We start from the raw sequence: 20,662 nt of genomic DNA, 5'->3' as shown, positions 1-20,662 counted from the left end.
ATAATGGACCTTTAAATGACTGCCCTGTTAACTTGATGAGGAGTTACCTTATCTAAAAAAGATTAGTATTTATTTATTTACAGTAGTAGAATAAGTACTCTGATATTTTACTTAAGTAAAAGTAGCAGTACCACAGTGTAGAAATACTTTGTTGCAAGTATAAGTCCTGCATTCAAATGTTAGACCACTTGAGTAACATACAAAATTGTACGAAAAGTAAATGTACTTATTATACAGAAATGCGTACTTCAAAATAATATATAATTATAGATAGATTGTAGATAGGAATTACAGACAATAATAGAGATAATTATAGATTAATTTGAATATCAATTTATTGTTGCAACTGGTAAAGGTGGTGCTGATTTTATTAACTTTATATGTTGCTGTGTAGTTTTATCTAGGCCTACAAGGATAGGATACCATATTTCACTTGATAAAATTTTTAATTAATATTCTGCTTGTGTAAAGCAACTAGCTGCTAAAGTTATCAAATGAACAAAGGTAAAATAATATTACTAATATTAACATAGAATTTATTTTATAGCACCTTTTTTTAGGAGAAGAAATGCAGCCCAATGTGCTTAACAACCAAGAATTTGCATGTACCAAGAGCTTCACATGAAAAGACATAGAAGACATAAGGACACAACATTTTGCATAACATTTTAACATTCAGATGTCAAAATGTTACACTCCTCAAGGACATTTATGCCTCTCAAAGTTTTTTCTACATTTTATGCTTCAAAGTATTATTATTTTTTTTTTTTCAGTTGACTACGAAGAAGTTGAAGTTATCTTTTAGCTTCTTCCTCTGACACTCCTCCAATTGAACTCATATCATCTTCAGTTTAAAGCAGCTCAGCTTTCATTTCTGCCAATTTTGCAGATGTTTCTGGCAATTTGTAGCATATTTCTCCATTTTCAGACATGTTTTTAAATTACTTTCCGCTTAAAGCATCCACATCCATGATCCACAAGTAATGCATTTTCAGCTTTTAACTATATTTATATAATTAGTAAGTCATTCTGATAGATATACCCTGATTGACAGTGACAGCTACTTTTCTTTTGCCAACATTTATAGAGGTAGTAGGACATTCTGATAGATATTTCCTGTCTGATTAAATGATATATGCTACTTTTATCAACGTTGATAGAGATAGTAGGTCACCCTGATCGATATTTCCTACCTAACAGAATAACCTACTCTAATTTTAACTACATTTGTACAATTAGTAGATCATTCTGATGACATTTCCTACCTGACAGAATAAGCTACTTTAATTCTTACTACATTTATAGAGATAGTAAGTCAATCTAATGGATATTTCTTATCTGATGAACTGATATAATCTACTTTTATCTACATCTATAGAGGTGGGAGGTCCTTCTGATAGATATTTCTTATCTGACAGAATAAGCTACTCTATTTATAACTACCTCTACAGAATTAGTGGGTCATTCTGATGACATTTTCTACCTGACAAATATAGCTACTCTACTTCTAACTACATTTTTAGAGGCAGTATGCCATCTTTCCTAATTGAAATAATGACCTGCTCTATTTTAACTACATTTATAGGATTAGTAGGTCATTCTGATAGATGTTTTATACCTGAAATACTCTGGAGGGATGGTTTTAAAAAATGTCCTCAGTTAAGAAAACAAGGATATAACAGTAGGTGGCGATAATGCTCCACCCGGTTGCAAGTCACCATGTAAAAAGAAGAAGATGAGCGGAACAAATGTATCGATGCTTGTTTCTGCCGGTTTACAAAAGGGTCGTACGGGCGGTTTGCTTCAAAACATAATGGCGTCGAGAAAAACATCAACAGCGCCAAACAGTTTAAAAAGTACCTCAACTGACGCTAAAAGGTAAAACTTGTTGTATTTTTACTTTCTTTTAAGCGACCTCCTTGTGTTTTGGTAAATTTGTTGCCACTTACGTGTGGGAAGAATTTAACGGAACGCTAGAGAAGACACAGTCCGGCTAAGCCGTTTTAGTTAACACACATTACGTTTCGTTATAGTCTTTATTTAGCTAAAACTACATACGACATATTTATATAAAGTACAGCCAGACTATACAGGCAAATGCTTGTAACGCCTTTATGCTCTAGTGTATTGTGACAAAGTATTAACATTGCTAACTACTGTAAGCTAACATTATAGCTAACCTTCCGTTTATAAAATAGTAACAATAAAATTACATTTAGTTATATTTCAGGACGCTCAAAGTCACCTTACAGAAACAACCTCTTTTTAAAGTCAGCTTTGCAAGTTATGCTCTCATTTCTACAACATTAAATGTGCCTGCTACTTATTTTGGTTGTTTTCAGCTCGAAAAGTGGGAACAATGTCAATAAATCTAACACAAGTGGAACTGGGAAGAAAACTGTTAAATGTAAGTATTAGTAATGATTCACGTAAGTGATATTTTTATAAGTATTGTAAGTAATTTTTCAAGTACTGTTCATTTTAAAACAACTGCCTTAGGTTGAGCAAAAGAATAAAACAAAAATATGATGTAAAGATAAATAGAAATAAGGAACAGGGCCATCTCAAACATATTTAGTAATGAAAATAGTTTAAGAGCTGTCTTGTCAGAAGTTCATTGTTAGCCTAATTTTAGTAGTGATATGATTTATCAGATGTGTCAGATGGTTAACTTCATGTCAACGAATCCTGTTATGTCCTCGCCCAGAGTTTTAAAACTGTCCCTCCAACACTATTGCCATAAAGTGGCACTCCAACCTGAAACTCACGTACACTGCTGTGTACAAAGCATGGTATTTAATATACTAGAATGACTTTGCAAAACAGTTGAAATAAATGTGCTCATCTTGACTGGAGTCTTTGAAATACTTAAATAAAGTCTTTTTTAAGGAGATTTGTAGCTGATATCGTACATGAGGCATACAAGGTTGGAAATTAGCACCAGCCAAATTGTGGTAAAATATTGCAAGTGACTGTTAGATTTGCTGAACTCACTAGACAAAAATGCAATGGTAATCTGTTTAGTGGCTGCTAAATTTTGGAATCTACTTTAGTAGATCTACAAAAAAGTTAATTTTCCGACTTTGGAGCCATGCACGGTCAGAAATGTTGAATTAGGGTTAACTAAACTGTATTGATTTCTTTATTTTTTTTTTAATCTTTTCATCAAACTGTAGCAAGTGGGACTATTGTCAAGTCTCGTTATATGCAGTCTGCTGAGAAGACATCTCTTTCAAAGGTAATGCTTTTTTTTTTTTTTTTTTTTTTTTAGTGCTCCACATGTATTCCAGCTACGTTGGGTATTGTTACTTAGGATATGGACATTAGCTTCTGATATTCTGTGAAATGTTTAGATGATCAGATAAATTCTGCCTCCTCTGTGTCTATGCAGTTCAGGTGTCTGTAGTTGTCACACCTTTGATGTTACACATCGTTGTACCCCTTTAACCATTAACAGAGTAACTCGACCAACGAGTCAATTGCTGTGCCACCGAGGCCTTCCTCACCTAAACCCAGTGGTGTCAAACCGAGGGTCGGCACTCCGCCCAGACGCTCACTGGCCCCACAGGCTCTAGCAACATGTAAGTGTTTCCTACCGTGATAACTGTAAATGTTCATTTGCACAGTTCTTCATTATAGATTAGTGCATTTTTCATTTTGAAAATGTACATTTAAATTAAATGAAGAAGGTTTTTCTTTTTTTTTTAAAAAAAAAAAAAGGGCTGTGTAAAGGCTGTTGTTGATACGGGGATTGTATTTGATCTTTGTTCAATCAAACAAATTTTTTTTTAACATGGAATTATACAAGGTACAACTCCAGGAAAATATAATCCCATCAGCTCCTTTAACTTGTGGTCTGTAGTTAGTTTTTGTGTCCTCTTAATATTGTTGGCTGCTGCTTAATAATTGTCTATGTTTGCGTGTGGTTCTGGTAATCCATGTGGAATGATTTAACTAGCCACGAATCCCCACCTGAACAAGACTGGTTGAGTCAATGACAAAACTGTTAAAATCTTGCAGTGAAACATGGTACTGCAGAGATATTTTTAAAAACTTTTCCCCCTTGAGTTCTGCTTGAGTCTGTAACATTGTCTAAATAAGAACAATAAATGCTATTCATGTTATCTTTCTTACAGCAATGGTGTCACATGCAACTGAGCCTTCACTGCTTGGAAAAAGTATTCTGCAGTCCACTTTCTCAGACGGACATTGCTTTCGACCAGATTTTGACATTTCAGTCATTAAAGGTAAACTGATTTACACTATTAACATGCTGTAGATTATTTATAAATAAGAGTATCCTGTAACACTATTTTTGTTTATCTCTCTTAGATAAAACAGTGATTGAAAATGCAGTAGAGCCTGAGAGAAATCCAGAGAATGAGAAGAGGATCATTGAGATGCAAACATTCCTCCTGGCCTACCTCACAGCTAAGGTGAGTGAGTCTAACATACAAGTGTATTTGATGTACTGAAACCTGATATCGGTGCATGTGGTTTGAAAGCAGCTTTTAGCATATCAGTGAAGTTTTTTTTTTTTTTTTTTTTAAATAGAACGCTATGATATGAGTAGTTTGTTGACTTGTCCACTGCGCTTTGTGTGAAAAACATCTAGTCTGAGTCCCACACTGTGTGTCATATGGCTCTATCTCTTTGATGTTTGACTTAAGATGGAGAGCAATACTGCGAAGCTCAAGGCTGAAGCAGAAGCAAGGATCATGCAGGAGATGGAGGAAGAGGAGGCGCTGCATAATGAGGTCCAGGAGAAGAAGCGTCAGTACCTCCTCATGGAGAAGGACAGGCTAGCCAATGAGCTGCTGGATTTACAGGTCAGCAAGTCACCTTCTCTGAAGTGACCTTTGTTTGATATGCGGTCTTTCTTAAAAAAAAAACAAACTCTTATTGCATGTTAAAATAGACAAGTGAAAGAAGAACGCGTTTTTTTTTTACCGCCAGTGTGATTGATCACGATTTTAGTGACAGACTAAAATCTTGAATTAGTTGAATATCACCTAATTGCTCAGCAACAAATTAATGACTCAGAAATGTTTCTTGCTTGTTATATCGAAGGTGTTTCTCACGTAACATATATATTATATTGTCAGTCTGTATGGCGGAGTATCATAACACACAAACTGAAATATTCATCACTGGAGACACTTTGTTACTATTGCATGCTCACAATCCACTGAAGCTTATTGAGTCACATCTGTGCTGACTTATCATTAGGTATAGTCAGAACAGCTGGAGAATAGCTGGTTTACACTTTTTTTTTAGGTATCGGATGTTTTTTAAAAATGTGTGTAAAATAGTATGGGTGCATGATTCTCATCTTACCAATATTATTATTGTCCATCAGATTGCAGCTCTGACTCCTGTGGCAGAAACTGCCAAGCATTTCACAAAGGACTACAAGTCTTTTGCCACTGCTGTTGACACCACCCGACATGAGCTGCCTGTCAAGAATTTCTACATTGACGGGGACAGAAGGGAATTTCTAGGTTGTTACTATGTTTAAAAGTTGTTGGGTTTTTTTTAAGTTGCACAAAACAACAATATTTACCATTAGTGCCTTTTTACCACTAAAAAACTCAGCTTATCTGCATCATCAGGACTGTGTGTAAAGGCTTTGATCAGATTAACTTTGGCCACATGTGATATCTGTAATCTGTTACTGATTCTAAAATTGGTAAATTTTAATTATTGCTATCTTTCTCTAACACAGTCTTTCCCACTTGGAACCTATAAAACAAACAGGAATCTCTAATGTATCACACCCAATATTATGACTCTAGCAGATATGATTGTGCGTCAAGGTTTGCAGGTTCTTCACAAAAGAAATATAAGTGTAAATAATGTGCTCATGGAAATTTTAATTATTTTATGTAATCTACCGAGTGTGTCTTCTTGTAAACACCAAACGGTGCAGTTATATGTAATTGCAGGAACTTATGATAAATGATATTAAAATTACAATGACCCATTTGTACCCCTTTTAGATAAAGCTGAGGCTTGCCTGAAGGAGAGTGAGACGTTGCTGATGGAGTGCACGGAGGGAGATTATAAGGACAACAGCACATCCCTGGAGTGCCTCAGGGACATGAAAACGGCCTCAAAGGAGATCAGTCAGCATCTGTCAGGGTAGGCACATACTCTATACAGAACAGGTCTTCTTGAAAGAGGAGATTATGTGAATACATGATGCTCTGTGTCATCTTATTAATTTATTCCCTTTTGTTCCTCCCCAGATGATTTCACTGTGACATAAGTGCTTTGCTATAATTGTTCATGACAACGTCTTGTTTAAAGATATTTAAATTTTGTATTTATGTAGTTAAAACAAGACAGTTAAGATGGTTAAAAATATATCCTGACTGACCAGGTTGCATATGTTCTCAAACATTTGTGTTTTTCAATTTTTCCAGTACATTTTCAGAGCTACTGGAGCTGTCATCGTTGATCTGCCGCCACACAGTCCATGTCCAGCAGGCCACGGAGGAAGAACAGCTTGGCACTGGGAGAACCCACAAACTCTTCTGCCCCAAACAGTGAATCACACCACACAGCATGGGATACACAGTACATGCACTTTCGATACCCCTCAACCCCAAATTTTCCCCAGTTTGCATATGTTTGTACCATTTGGGACTTGTCTGATTTCTTTGCAGCTGTATTATGAGATGTTGTAAAAGTTTAATAATAACTGATACTGTTTTATAGATGGAACAATAAAAAAGTATAAATGAAACAGTCAACATAGGCATTCCAATGAGAAGCAACAATATGCAAGAACATGGTATTCCAGTTTTTTGTCGTATTAAATACAGCTGCAAAAAAATATCTTAATGCTAATGGAGTTTGCCTCTGGGGAAATAAGTAAATGAGCAGAGCTGTAACAGTCAGAGGGCAAAGACAAGTTTAACTATATGTTAGATTTATGTTGCTTGTTAACCATTTTAAATCGGCGCAAATTGGTTTGATTTATTTCAAAAAGATGGGGAGAAGGCAAAGGGCAACACAACAAGACATGGCCCAAAACTTTGCGAAAAACTTAGGTAATTTTGACAATGAGCAAAGAAAAAAAAGTAAAACACAAAAACAAACAAGAAAATCACAAAAAAGTGCTGAAATTGAAATTATTTTATATATTTAATAAAAATAATTTAATTACCTAAAAAGCCATTTTTACGTGATTTTCTTGTTACCTTTTTTTCATTTATTGCAATTTGTGGGACATTACTTGCCAAGTTCGTCAATGCATTCCCCCCATGTTTTTGAAAGAAAACTAATTGTACAGATTTCAAGGGGTTAAATAGCAGCTTGTGAGGGGCATATGAACGCAGCACATGAAAACTTATGTCAATCAAGTTTCAAAGGGTCGATAGAAAACGATGACAAATTCTCATTGATAATGATGTGATTTAGAAGCAGTGTTAAGTCAGGTTTTATGAATGATATCTGCTATTTATTATCCCCACTTTGTGCCTCGTATGTCGTCCAAGAAATTTAACACGAGAGTTAAAAACTGAGGTTTGTTTTCACACGTCTGGAAATAGTGAAACAATCGCTGTTGCACGGTATATATAATTTACTCCAGAGACCCGTGCTTTCAACGTGTAAACAATCGAGTCCAATTCCGGATGTGACGTAACACCAAAACAACAATGACGCATTTTTATTGGCTTCATGCTGGAAAGTGACGAGCGGTCTTTTCTGAGGGACCAATGAACCGCAGGAGAGCGCCTCGTAGCATGTGAGTACATGGGTTTTTATTCCACTTGTATCAAACATTTCCTATAAAATGACAACCCAAGCCACGTTTTATTATATGTTGACTGCTTGGTTCGTGTAATTTACGGATTGTTAATAGTAGAAATGTTATTCGCGCGCTATATAACGTTGTTAGCTAGCTAGCTGTCGCAGCAGGCTAATGACTGAAGCTAGGTATCAGTCTAGTAGCTTCTGAAAGCTACCAGTTTGTTGTAGTGGTCAGCGTTGCTGTGCTGTTGTGTCACATTAGATAAAGTATAAAGTAAGGTTGTTAGTGCTAGCATGACAGATATAATTACATCGCACGTTAACGATTCACTTTGATTAAAAAAAAAAGGTATGTACTTGCTTAAACTCAACATTGATTTTGTGAGAACAAAATGCAGCTAATTTAAACGTAAACCTAACTCAAACATTGATAAGTTGTGGTGCATTCATAAGCTGATTGTGAAACCATCTCCGTTATTGTTTCAAACAGTGACATTTAATGTGAAAGAATAGGAGGTTAAATAAAAGTTAAGTTAGCATAATGCATTTTGCATTTTGTAACATAAAGATAACCTTTAAATCAGTTTTGTATTACACAAAGAAACAACCATACATAGTTAAGGGTGTGTGCAAGTGCGTAAGAAGTAGTAAAATGTGAGTGAGTGTAAAAGCTGTTACATGTTCCTAAATTTTAATTTGTGAGGTTCGTATTGCCGCAGACATTTTATCCAATTTAATTCATTTTTTTTTGTCAAAACTAGCCAAGCTTTCCTGTTTGTAAGTTTACTTTTCTGATTTTGCAAGTCTTCAAATCAACCACTTAACCTAATACTGTCTTTTTACTTTATACTTGCACCTAGCTGATAGCAAGATGTAGTTCAACTTGACTCTCTGTGATATAAGCCGTATTCTTACATAAGGCTTCATATATACCTTTTAATTTTGGTTTGAAATTATCCTAAAGGTCTTAAAATGCTTTAAATATTAATGTCTGATACCTGTAGACACCCTGCAGTTAGAGTAAAGTTAAACATTCCTGTTATGTGTCTGTGGTTACAGGTTGTTGTCAGGTGATAATAAGGGCCAACATACAAGATTTAAAGCACGTTTTCGTGTATGACTTGTATCTGATTCCTTTTATATGAGACTACAATTTCAGTGATCAACCACCGTGTTTCTCTTAAGCAGCTCTCACTCTCAGAGGAGGGGTGCACTAGCAGCAGGAGATTGGAGACAGAGGAATGAAGAGCAGTGGCGAGGCCATGTCAAAGCACAGGCAAAAGAGGTGGAAAAGGATGAGAGACATGAGCAGCATGGGAAAGAAACCGTGCCCAGGGGAACCTGCCAAACCATGTGCCCTGCTCGTGAGCTGCAGTCCCGTGAGACGCAGAACCGCCTTCACCGTTTCGAGATGTTAGCAGGCACAGAAAGAGACAGACGACCTAAGGGAGACACCTTGCGTGCTGTTAAAGAGTATTCCAGACCAGCAGCTGGGAAAGACTCAACACGCCAGACTGATCTCCGTCCTCCTGCTGTGCTGCTGAAAACTGTGTGTTACCTTATTGATGAAATTGTTGCCTCCCCTAACCTGCATCCTTGGACTGAGGTAAGTTGTGTTTTCCAGTCACTCAGTTTTTACTGTTGTTTACTAGATTTTAGTCAAACTATAGTTCGTATTGTTCACTTAGAATTTCAACTTTTGGCATCATCTGCACACCTTTAATCACATCTGAAACACCGGTTACATTTTACTTTACTGTTGCACACAGTCAGCACAGATTCATGTTAGCATCCTCCAAACAGTATAAATGTCCAACAAACTACTCTTTAGGATGTCAGAAAGGTCCAAAATGACCACATAACAGTGAGTTAATACTTTGCTTTTGGACAAACAACACTACTTTACAAGGCACAAGCTGTGTGTTTTGCTGCCTAACAAACTGGAAAAAAAACTTTCAGCGATCAGTTGGCATAGAATTTACATAAATATCTTGCAGAAAACAAAAATATGACATCACAGTTTCTAGGTTGGAGGCTGGTTAATTTGATTCTGATATAGCTAATTTGTTACCAGGCCAGTAAGAGCACTGTAATAATGAAGTTGCAATCATAAATACATAAAATACATTTTTGCACAACATATATTTACATAAATTGATAATGTCTTTCAGGTGTACAGCTTTGTGTTTGATCGGCTGCGTGGTGTGAAGCAGGACATGATCATCCAGAGGGTGTCCGGGAAAGACTGTGTGGCCATTTTAGAGCGGACAGTGCGTTTCCTCATCTACGCCTCTTATCGGCTCTGTGGTGAGCCCCTGCGGTTCTACGATCCACGCATTAATGACACACACCTACAGGAGAATCTCAGCTGGCTGTTGGATTGCTATAAGACTGAAATGGGGCTGCATCCCAATCAGGAAGAGTTCCACGCTCTCTGTCTGCTGTACAACTTGGGTTGGTCACTGTGTTTAATTGTCTAATTCAAGTTTTTTCTTTGTGTGGTTGTTTAAGCATCATATAAAATTACATATGCAGACGATTGAAGGCAGAGATCTGCTGAAGTCAGTTTAGCAGTCCTTTTTTGAATGCTTTTTGTTTTGCTTTATGATTAAAATGATTTCTTTACGTTTGCTTGCTTTTTTCCGTCTCCCTCAGGTTCACCTCGCGCCGCACAGCACATCATGGAGCTCCCTGAGCGACTCCGCAGCTCTGCTGCCATCACACTCGCTCTGTCCATCAACCGAGCTTTTCTGGAGTCAAACCCTGTACGCATGCTTCGATTAGCTCAGAAGTTGAACTTCCTACAGAGCTGTGCTCTGCACCGTCACCTGGTGACATGTCGTAGAGATCTGCTGCTAATATACAGCCACGGATTCAGCAGCCGCAACTGTCGCTTTCCTCTTGACGCACTGGCTCAGCTCTTGTCCTTAGACACATCACTCACAACTCAACTCTGTCAGGAGTATGGAGTGGAGGTTTACCAGGACAATCAAGTGGTTTTCTCCAAGGCTGTGTTCACTGAGCCTGAACAGGGGAAACTGCACTGCAAACTGTATCACAACTTTGTGGCTGAGAAGGAGAGAGACCTCTCTGTTCAGAACATCATTCATGGCTGTGCTTGAGGAATAAAAGGATTAAATCAGTAAAACAACTATCTGAGGGTCAGGGCTGTTTGTTCCTGTCCCTGCACAGGGAGATATGTGCCATTTTCAGGGAGTCTGTTTTAAGGGCACTTGAGCAGTGGTTTTATCTTTCTACTCTTGTTGTGTTTTGCATTTGAGCCTTAACGCATCCTTCCAGGACACATGTTCAACATAAAGGTCAGGGCTTGTTGTTTGTTAAACTATTGATCTGCCACGCTCCACCTGGGAATAGCTTGAACTCCTGGTGCCTGAATTACTTCAAGATGTGAATTGGGGCTGCGCAATATGCAAAATGAAAGGTATTGTGATTATTTTGACAGAATATAATTTTTGTATTTCATTTTTTTACATAGAAACAAGAAAAAGGATGATTGATTTTTGCTGTACCTGTGCCAAAGCAGCATGTTTCCTCAGGTCTGGAATATCATTTATAGGCTGGAGCATTTCTGTAGTACTGCAATACTTCATTTATGATAATTTGTTGTGACACATTTTATCTTAAGCAGAAATTGCAGCCTCTGCAATTGTGCGATTGATTGTACAGCCCTCATGAATTACTTTTATATTGTTACTCTTTACAGGTTATGCTGTTACTGTGTAAAAGTTATGTTGAGATCGAATGTTTTAGTGAAGCATATTTGAAAATCCCCTGGACAATCTACTGTGCAAAAGTGTTCATTCATTGTCATCAATGCATTACCTCAGAAGCAAGTTAATAAATATTTGTTACCTAAAAGAGAAAAATGCCTAATTCCTTTTTTTGACCTATAAGATAACTGCATCTCCGCTCAGCTACCACTTGAGGGCGGCAGATATCTGTGACGCCACCAGTAAACTCCAACAAGTACAAAAATAAATGACTGAAATGTCTACGCTTCTGCATAAAATATTTGTTTTGTGGGTTTTTTTAAAACTTTGTTTTGCAGTTTAGCAGTTTATTAATGCAAAAAGAGCTGGTTCAAGCTGGTAAAACGTCTGAGATGTCAACAAGAAACAGAAGTATGTGAAATGTGCAGGTAATTTATCGTGGTTAGAGCAGCAGGCTCCGTGGCGCTCCTTACACTGGGGTTAGTCATGCTCCCGCAGCACACAAGTGAGAGGAGCTATTGAAGTGAATGAAGCGCAGACTGACGCCGATCGCCTCCTCACCCGCTGCTGGAGGAGCGGGGGGGGGGGGGGGGGGGGCATCCACCGACTTGAAAGAGATCTCCAGGAACTATCGGGGAAGCAACAGTTGCACGGATTTTACATGTCAAACATCTCTGTACAGTGACATTTCTGCTCGCTGAAGTGGGAGGACGCTTACAATTTGTAATGCTGAAATATGAGAGAACGGAACCGGGGCGGGTGAAGGCACATGGGAGAGGACTGTCCGTGTACTCGGGGCTCTAAGAGGAGAAAAAAAACACACGATTTGCTTGAAACTGGATTTGGCGAAGTGGGATGATTACAAAAAGTTGATCTTTGGTTCCGGACTAAGCTCTGCACACCTTTCACGCCAACCGACCTCAATGGATACATAGACTGAGAGAGCTGCAGACACAGACTCGTTGAGATTTCATTTACATTTTCATTAGAGTTGGAAGATCCCAAATCTCTTTGAGAGGGGAGAGCCGATATCCAGCATTATTTCGGTTTCTGGGACCAAAATGTTGCGGTTGTCTTTGACAGCTTTGAGTCTTTCATGGACTTTGTTCATCTGCAACGTGAGCAGAAGTTATGCACAAGAAAGACAGTAAGTAGCCTGTGGTGCATGTGTTGTCTTTGAAGTGGAGTGCGGTGCTTTAACCTCACTACAAGCATTTCCGATGCTCTCGGTCAGGAATTGTAATATAGAGAACTTTAAACTCAGCCTCAGAGTTGAAACACAACGGAAAACTCCGCGTGATCAGAGCAACACGAGCCTTTTAATTTAAACAGCTATAAGCAGCAAGTCTATTGGGTATTTTTTGTGATATCTACTGCATAAGCAACATGTCCTTATCTGTCAGATGTTCATATTTTTTTGTGGATATGTGAGGATTTACAGGGTGTTTTATCAGAGTCTCTGATGATAACATAGTACTATCAGAGCACTTAGCCATTCATTTTTTTTTCAGAGTTTTTCATTCACTTATTTGACCTGAAAGCAGTTACTCAAAGTGTACAGGTAGCCTGCTCTGTTGATTTTGTTGTGATGGCTGGAATACATGCAGCTTTTGAGTAAATGTTCACATGCCAAAATAATGACAACTATATAAAATAGGTTGTTTTACAATTGCCTATTTTACACAGTTTATGCCTTCAGACCCAAAGGCAAAAGGAATAAAATTGACTTTTGTCTCTTTGGTGCCATCAGTCAGGCTGTTGTCAGCTGCTCACAAGCTTAATCCTGACCTTGAGAGTTGTGTTAATCGTAAAGAGTTGTAAACAGTCCTTCCCGGTTGTCCAAGGGGGAGGGATTCAGTGCGGCTCTGTGTAGTGAATTAACAAAAATTGCTGCCTTGATTTACAAAAGAGAGCTTAAATCAATTAATAAGCTAAGCTGAGGGTGAAATTTGGGCAAAAAGCAAAAAGGCTAAGAACATAAAACCATGTGATTGAGCTAAAAAAGAACCGGCTGTTGCACCTACAAAAGAGAACACAAATCCTTCTCAGGCACCAACCAGCTCTCAGCTGAGGACAAAAGTTGAGGCAAAAACAATGAGAACTTGAGTACATCAAGCCATGTGACTGAAATAAGCATGGTCTCCACCACCTGATCCAAGCTCATCCAAGAGCTGGTTAAACTCACTGTAGATCAAACGCGCGGAGTCAATTTCCTCGTATTATCTTCCTTCTCCCGAAGCCTTATTTTCCAGGGGATTTTCTCATGACTTTCTCTCTCAGGAACTGCAGTTGCCTCCGGCTGTAATGCTGTAGTGCCGTAATGCCAACCACCTGATCCTTCTCTCAGGCATGCAATTGGGTTTGTGCTTGAGGCTTTGCTCACTCCTAATTTGTGTGATCTTCAGTTAAGTTTTCAGGGGCAGAATAGGCCTATTTGCCTTAAAAATTAGAGCTGGAATGACTGGGTCAGGAGGTACATTGTCTGCCACATGTAGTTGGCATGATTAACATGGGACTTGGGCTGCTTTTTTCAAAGTAAGTAACTTTTTCATGCTCAAGCACATCATTTGGTGGATGCTTTTATCAATGACTCCACACACTCTTAACATAACCCCGAACAGCCCCGCTCAACTGATTAAGTTATACAAGAACACGCTAACAAGAGCACCCATTATTCTGTCTTTGTTACCTGAGAGATATAGCCCCTCAGCGCCAGATGGCTTATTTTTTCATCCAACTAAAACTTAAATTGGGCTTTTTCCCCCATACCATTGATAAGCATCAAAGAATGACCTTTGCTCTGTGACCTCAGTGACAGGCTCCTTCCCTCAATTAAATGTCAGAGTGACCGTGTGGAATCTCAGTCGTTATTTTTCAAAACAGACGCCAAGGTTCTGTCAGAGGTGCCAGACCACCCAAAGAGAACGCCAGAGCGGAAAGCTCATTGGACAACAGGTACCGTGTCCGTGGTAACCATTGTAATTAAATCTGATCTTGCTGCACAGATCCACGTGGAATGTCCCTGTTTGCATGTGTGTTTTGTTGCGTGCGTGCGGGTCAGGGAGGAAGCGAGAAACGACGAGAGAAACTTGAGTTTATGCGTAGTTCACCTGTAGGACTAATTGCAAGATACTTTACTTAAACTCAGACTGGTAAGTGGAATCATTGCCTGAATGCAACGAGGAGCAGGGCAGTAATGCATCTCATATCTGTTCATATTCACCTCCACGTGTCTTTGTGTTGTCTGACTTCTACATTGTCTCCCACCACCACCTCTCCTGTTTTACCACTTCTGTGTTTCCACATCCTCTGTGTACTTCTGTGTCCTTTGCTCTCTCTCTATCACACCTCCTCCTTGTCTTCCTTCCTCTTAACCTCTCTCCATCTCCCCTCACTCCACCTCTTGCTCTTCTCTCAGGGGTTATTTGGTCGCTGCACCCTCAGTGTTCCGAGCAGGCGTGGAGGAGAGCGTGAGCGTAACCATCTTCAATGCAAAAGCAGAAACACGCGTCCAGGTGCAGCTGACGGTGAAGGGACAGACGGTTGCCCACAGCCATGGCTCAGTGCTCGGTGAGAACAAAGCTAAGGTTACACACTGGCACAATGCATCACTTTTAGAGAGAAAACTTGCACTAACAAGTTTAGACACCCCCCTACGGGCATGCACACTAGTAAATATGTACATTAAAGAACACACACAAAACGTGAGCCTGATTGACCTCTGCCCTCACTGCGTGTTCCCGACCAGCTACAGTTTTTACAGACATTATCTTTGATTGGAGGCATCAGTTCAGCCCATCCCACCAGCCACTTAGTGTATACAGTGTGTGATTTGTTTGACAGCACCATTAATAGATGGTGCTTGCTCCACCTCAGAGTGGCATAGAGATGGGTTGCAGCTGGATTTCCTGCAAACCTAGGGTGAACACATCCAGGCAAACATGTCCACAGTCTAGTAGCTTGCAAAACTTCTGGATTTCTGAGATAAAAGTTTACGAAAAAGTTCTAAAAACATCCCAAATTAAAATATCCTACATTAAATTTCTCACTCTTTCTATTTCAGACAAAGGCACCATCAAACTAAAGGTGAGTCGAACTGTGTGCTCAACTTACTGTAGCTCTCATTTGTTTCCCCAGCAGCGTCCCACAGTAATATGCATGCTGCTTTCCAGAGATGTTTAAAATGCACGGCGCTGTTTAGCGGTGACAGCTGCACAGTAGTGAGAGCCCCTTGTCCGCTGTGTGCACATTCCTCAGGCAACATGCAAATCAACACGAACATTATTTGTAATGCAACATCTGTCTCTGCTCATTCATTGGGAATAAGGTAACAGCCTCAATATAATATGCAACAGCTGTTGACGTGCATGTATGGTCCGCCGCCCCCGAAGGCTGGAATAGATCAATCTAGTGTACACAACTCGATTCTTCCCCTCTGTCTCTCTCCCCTCCCTGTAACCTCCACCCTCATTCTCGTGAAATACAGTCATGTGTAGTGCGCTGTGTTATAGCTTGGCATCTTCCTCTGGTGTTTAAATGTGGTTCTTTTGTTATGCTGTCGCTTTTATTTCTCAAAAATGTGTTTAAAATGAATCAAGGTGAAATGAGTACAGCAGCCTAGAGAAAACATCAGTCCTTCCCCCACTGACCTCATTTCCAGCCCTGATCCTCTTTTTCCTTCCTTTCTGTGTGTTTATGTGTGTGTGTGTGTGTGTGTGTGTGTGTGTGTGTGTTTCTCTCTCTCTGTGTGTGTGTGTGTCTGTGTGTGTGTATGTGTGTGTGTGTATGTGCCACCAGGTTCCCTCTGGGCTAAGAGGCCAGGCCCATCTAAAGGTGTGGGGGAACCGCCACCTCACAGAGGGAGGCTACATCTTTCACAACTACACCACCGTCACAGTGGAGAGCAAGGGCACAGCTGTCTTCATCCAGACTGACAAGCCCGTCTACAAACCCAAACATAAAGGTTCCCTCATACTGCACCTGGTAGTTAATCAGTTAAAGGAATACTTCAACCACAAAAATGACCATTTGTAAATCAATTAGTCATGCCGCATCACCTTGAATTTGTGAAGAAAACTTTTTTTTTCTCACATGCCTCCATGACAATTGGCAAACGTAATATATTGATTGCATGGGGACCACGTACAACCACAGCAGAACTGTACAGGGTTCCTGCGGATCCTTAAAAAGGCTTTAAGGGCATTCTAGTCCTGAATCTGAAAAATAAGGCCTTAGTTGGTTTTGAAATGCGTTAAATCAATCTGTCAAAGTTCTTAAAAATACAGAGAGACCTCTAGCTCACCTGCTCATATTATGAGGCCTTTGCAGCTGCTGGAGTTCAATTCCAGTCTGTGGCCCTTTGCTGCATGTCCCTCACCCACCTTTCCTGTCAGTCTATAGCTGTCCTGTCAATAAAGATAAAAACCCCCTCCCAAAAAAAAGGATTTAAATACATTTTTTTTCTGATGTTGCATTGTAAAATCTCATTTTCTGTAGCCACTTGCAGATAAGGATAGAGGAACCAACAACACATTTACCACATCCAGTTAGATGACAAATTAAAATGTTTTTTTCTAAGGAAAACCAAATGATTTTTTAAATTATATATGTTTCCATGCATTCCACTTCAGAAGGTTTATTTTCTTTCAGCATTTTAAATAGATATCCAACTTTTTAACTTGGACAAAAAGAGTTGTATTTCATGTTACATTAAACATTCGGACAAACGTTTTCATAAACCTAAGTAATTGATGTGGGTTCTTTTTTGTTATTTAAAAACTGATCTTAAATTTAATTCCAAGTGGCATTAAAAAGTCTTAAATTTAACTTGTTTTAGGCTGTAGGAACCCTGCTATATCAAAATATCAATTTACAAAGTCTCCAATCTCTCCAATAAAGCAATATGTTCACCTCTTTTCTTGGAGGCATGGAAGAAAAAAAAAATCTTCACAAATACAAGGTAACACAGCATGGCCAACTAATATAAAAGTGGTCATTTTGAGGGTGAAATATTCCTTTAATCACTGTACAGAAATACAGAAAATTTAGACTAATGTCTTAGGGTTTTGGCCATAGAATAAAACTTGTTTAAAAAAATTTTTCAAAAAAGTTCTGTCATGTCGAGTTCAAAGAACAATGATGGAAATAAGTGCTGTGATTATATGACCCTGATTAGTGTTTTGATGTATTCTGTTTCTTAGCCTTTTAATCCAACAAATTCATTCAGACAGCCACTTAAATAAAACTGGACAAGCAACAAGATTTTAAAATTGGTCCATGATGGACCAAAGATTCATAGATCCAAACAGAAATACTGGATATTGTTCATATTCATCAAGGTTTTCATGTTTTAATGATGCAAACCTGCAATATTTAACAACACTGTGTTTCTTTTTCTGTCTTTAGTGTTCATCAATGTCTACACAGTCACCCCCGATCTAAGGCCAGTAAATGACAAGGTATTTCAAAATTTATGTCACGTTAAAGCAAATAATGTTGGGACTTCAACATGCACTTAAAAACATAGCAAACATTACACACCACTCATAGCAACCAGGTAAACAAATCATGAAGAACCGAGTATATAATAGGAGAACAGGAGTTGTGATCAGATCTCCTTTGCATAAAAATACAAGTTCTGAATGCCTATCATCAGTTTGTAACATATCACTTTGGCAATAAAACAACAAAATATTTAGCACTTTTCCATCTCTAATAGCTGGAATCAAGAGGAGAAACCCGGTCTGCTGTGAGTGCAGAGAAATGTACAGTTACTTATTTACAGGAGCCAAGCTAGAGTCATTTCTCTTGGAATGCCAGCATGGCTCCAAATATACTGTGCAACTGTGCAGACAGACGGTTTATTGATGTTTGCAGCTATAAAGGTCTGCTGCTGGTACAGGGAAATACTCACTTTCACAGATGGATGATTGTTGGATAAGGAGTGAGCGGGAAGAAGCATTGGGAAGATGCTTAGGATCCTCTCTAGGATTTACAGTTTGTATCTAATTCATAACGTCTTGTTCTTGTCTTTCTCTCTTTTTTTCTTGTCTTTTTTTTTCGCAGATTGAGGCGTATGTTTTGGTGAGTGGAGGCTGGCGGGACCACCCAGGGGACAGTGGCAATTTTAGTTCCCAGCCTGCTCGGAGATTACAGAGCAGAAGTCAGAGCAGCTCACCTAGATAACAGGGTGCTCTTTGGAACAGTACAAGGATAAACAACATGAAAGGAGCCTCTTCTCGTCTCCTGGTTTTGTCTTTATCAGGCCTTCCACAGCCCCACACACACTGTGTATCTCCCTCTCTTGTACTCACTTCCCTCGCTTATATATTGTCTCTTTCTAGCTCTTGAGATGTTTGTAGGGCAAATAACAAGCTGCTGCTTCACAAGAAGCCCATGCATGACTTATAGCTAGCAACAACCACATAGATGTTTTTTAACTGCACTCTTACCTGCAGAGGAAAAGTCGTAAGACTATGTTGACTGTGGTTTGAGCCAGGTCCCGGGGTCAAGTTCAGTTCAAGGACTTTTGCCTGGACTCAATATTTACAAAAAATGACATTGCCACTGTGTAATGAATGACTAACATGCAGCAGTTAAAGAAAAATGTTAACCTTGACATGTTTCTGAACCTCTAACTTGATCTCACAGGATCCAAGAGGATCCAGGATGGTCCAGTGGAAGAGTCTGAAATCTGTCTGCTGTGGTGAGCCACATTTTGTATAATATATTTTCACCATCACTGTGCAGCCAATAGATTCAAATTTCATTGTAATTTTTGCCTTAGTAATATTTTTGCTGTAATGATAGAATTTCTACCATTTGGGGCATCTACTGTTAGTTTTACGGCTCTGTTATTGTTATATCAGGAGTGTATGTATGTGGTTAATCACTTTACAGGCATTTAAGGTATAAACTTGCATTTCTCTGTCCTATAGGTGTCGTGAACATGAGTTTCCCTCTGTCTGACCAGCCCGTGTTTGGAGAGTGGTTTATCTTTGTGGAGGTGCAGGGCCACACCTATAACAAGTCATTTGAAGTGCAGAAATATGGTGAGTACCAACACATACAAGGCACTGATAGTATTATTTATCAAGAGTACTTTGTAGAGTAAAGGGCACTGTAGGTCTTTCTTTTGTGATGAAATTACATGCTCAGTGTATTGAAAAAAGTCTCTGTGGAGCAAACTTTAAGCGTATACTATGCAGGATTTTCCCCTAAAACTCATATATATAAGTCATCCTTCTCAATCATTGCTTATGATCTACTAGAAGTCTGTGGCTGTGTTTTTATTAGTTTATAATTTTTTCAGAGACTCTGTCCTCTGCCTGTATTTTCTTATTTTTTTTGGATAATCTGTGCTCAAGACATTCATGGGCATGTCCCCAACACCACTTAGGTGAGATTGGCTCTTTATAAAAAAGGTAGCAGAAGGCATCCAAGAGACAACGTGCCGAAAAAAACACCGCAAATAAAGAAAGGTGAAAGACACACGAGAGTGAATCTGGTTTGTACGTTCACTTTCACTGACGAGCTTGTTTACAAACAGTAACTGACAATCTCTACCTTTAAAAGCTTCATTTAGTGTTTCAGAAATGAATGCCACATGATTCTGACAGATATCTTTTGAGATAAGAAGAACATTTTTATTGCAGAAAGCAAAGTACAAGACACAATGCAACAACAAAATAACCAAAAAGTAGAATATGGAACAGAGATTATGTTGTGTCATCTCCCTCACAGTGATGCCCAAGTTTGAGTTGGTGATTGATCCTCCACACTACATTCGTGATCTGAGCTCATGCCAGCAAGCTACAGTCAGGGCCAAGTAAGTCACTTAAAATTCATTACAGAATATATCAAACAAAAGTGTGCCTGTACGTGTGTGAGGGGAACTTTTGTCTTCCTCATCATCATGTAGCTCTGTCTAAGTACATTCATCAGGCTCTTTGATTCTTTCTCTGATTCACTGAGCTTAGCGCCATGTAGATGTAGAGGTCTGACATGTCCTTGTTGTACAGATATACCTTCGGGAAACCAGTGACAGGGAAGTTGACAGTGAATATGACGGTGAATGGAGTGGGCTACTACCGTCACGAGATGGGCCATCCTGTGATTAAAACCATGGATGTGAGTTTATTTTTTTTATACCGGTCGACAGATATTCTGATATT

The 20,662-nt window shown here is 38.9% G+C and overlaps 3 protein-coding genes across 4 annotated transcripts in view; all 3 read left to right on the top strand.

Moving 5' to 3' along the window:
* Positions 1-1,796: 1,796 nt before the first annotated feature.
* haus8 (HAUS augmin like complex subunit 8) lies at positions 1,797-6,985 on the top strand. Its single transcript, XM_042483969.1, has 10 exons — positions 1,797-1,878; positions 2,343-2,407; positions 3,177-3,238; positions 3,458-3,581; positions 4,137-4,247; positions 4,333-4,436; positions 4,671-4,829; positions 5,360-5,501; positions 6,000-6,141; positions 6,426-6,985. The coding sequence occupies exons 1-10, from the start codon at positions 1,814-1,816 to the stop codon at positions 6,550-6,552; spliced, it is 1,101 nt and encodes a 366-aa protein (XP_042339903.1). The 5' UTR covers positions 1,797-1,813; the 3' UTR covers positions 6,553-6,985.
* Positions 6,986-7,679: 694 nt separating this feature from the next.
* Positions 7,680-11,639, top strand: sac3d1 (SAC3 domain containing 1). The gene is made up of 4 exons (XM_042517023.1): positions 7,680-7,753; positions 8,947-9,364; positions 9,930-10,212; positions 10,414-11,639. Exons 1-4 carry the CDS (start codon positions 7,725-7,727, stop codon positions 10,878-10,880), a joined length of 1,197 nt encoding a protein of 398 aa, XP_042372957.1. The 5' UTR covers positions 7,680-7,724; the 3' UTR covers positions 10,881-11,639.
* Positions 11,640-12,128: 489 nt separating this feature from the next.
* cpamd8 (C3 and PZP like alpha-2-macroglobulin domain containing 8) overlaps positions 12,129-20,662 on the top strand; it is a 59,275-nt gene continuing 50,741 nt past the window's right edge. For both annotated transcript variants that reach the window (XM_042483645.1, XM_042483644.1), the window contains exons 1-10: positions 12,129-12,636; positions 14,908-15,059; positions 15,553-15,575; positions 16,287-16,452; positions 17,895-17,947; positions 18,555-18,572; positions 19,140-19,194; positions 19,427-19,540; positions 20,232-20,316; positions 20,510-20,618. In XM_042483645.1, coding sequence (XP_042339579.1) covers positions 12,551-12,636; positions 14,908-15,059; positions 15,553-15,575; positions 16,287-16,452; positions 17,895-17,947; positions 18,555-18,572; positions 19,140-19,194; positions 19,427-19,540; positions 20,232-20,316; positions 20,510-20,618 — 861 coding nt within the window. In that variant the 5' untranslated portion in view covers positions 12,129-12,550. The remainder of the gene's footprint in view (positions 12,637-14,907; positions 15,060-15,552; positions 15,576-16,286; positions 16,453-17,894; positions 17,948-18,554; positions 18,573-19,139; positions 19,195-19,426; positions 19,541-20,231; positions 20,317-20,509; positions 20,619-20,662) is intronic.

Source organism: Plectropomus leopardus, chromosome 3, assembly GCF_008729295.1.
Source record: "Plectropomus leopardus isolate mb chromosome 3, YSFRI_Pleo_2.0, whole genome shotgun sequence".
Classification (NCBI taxonomy): Eukaryota; Metazoa; Chordata; class Actinopteri; order Perciformes; family Serranidae; genus Plectropomus; species Plectropomus leopardus.
The sequence above is the reverse complement of the archived record's forward strand: the minus strand, read 5'-3'. Positions and strand labels throughout refer to the sequence as shown.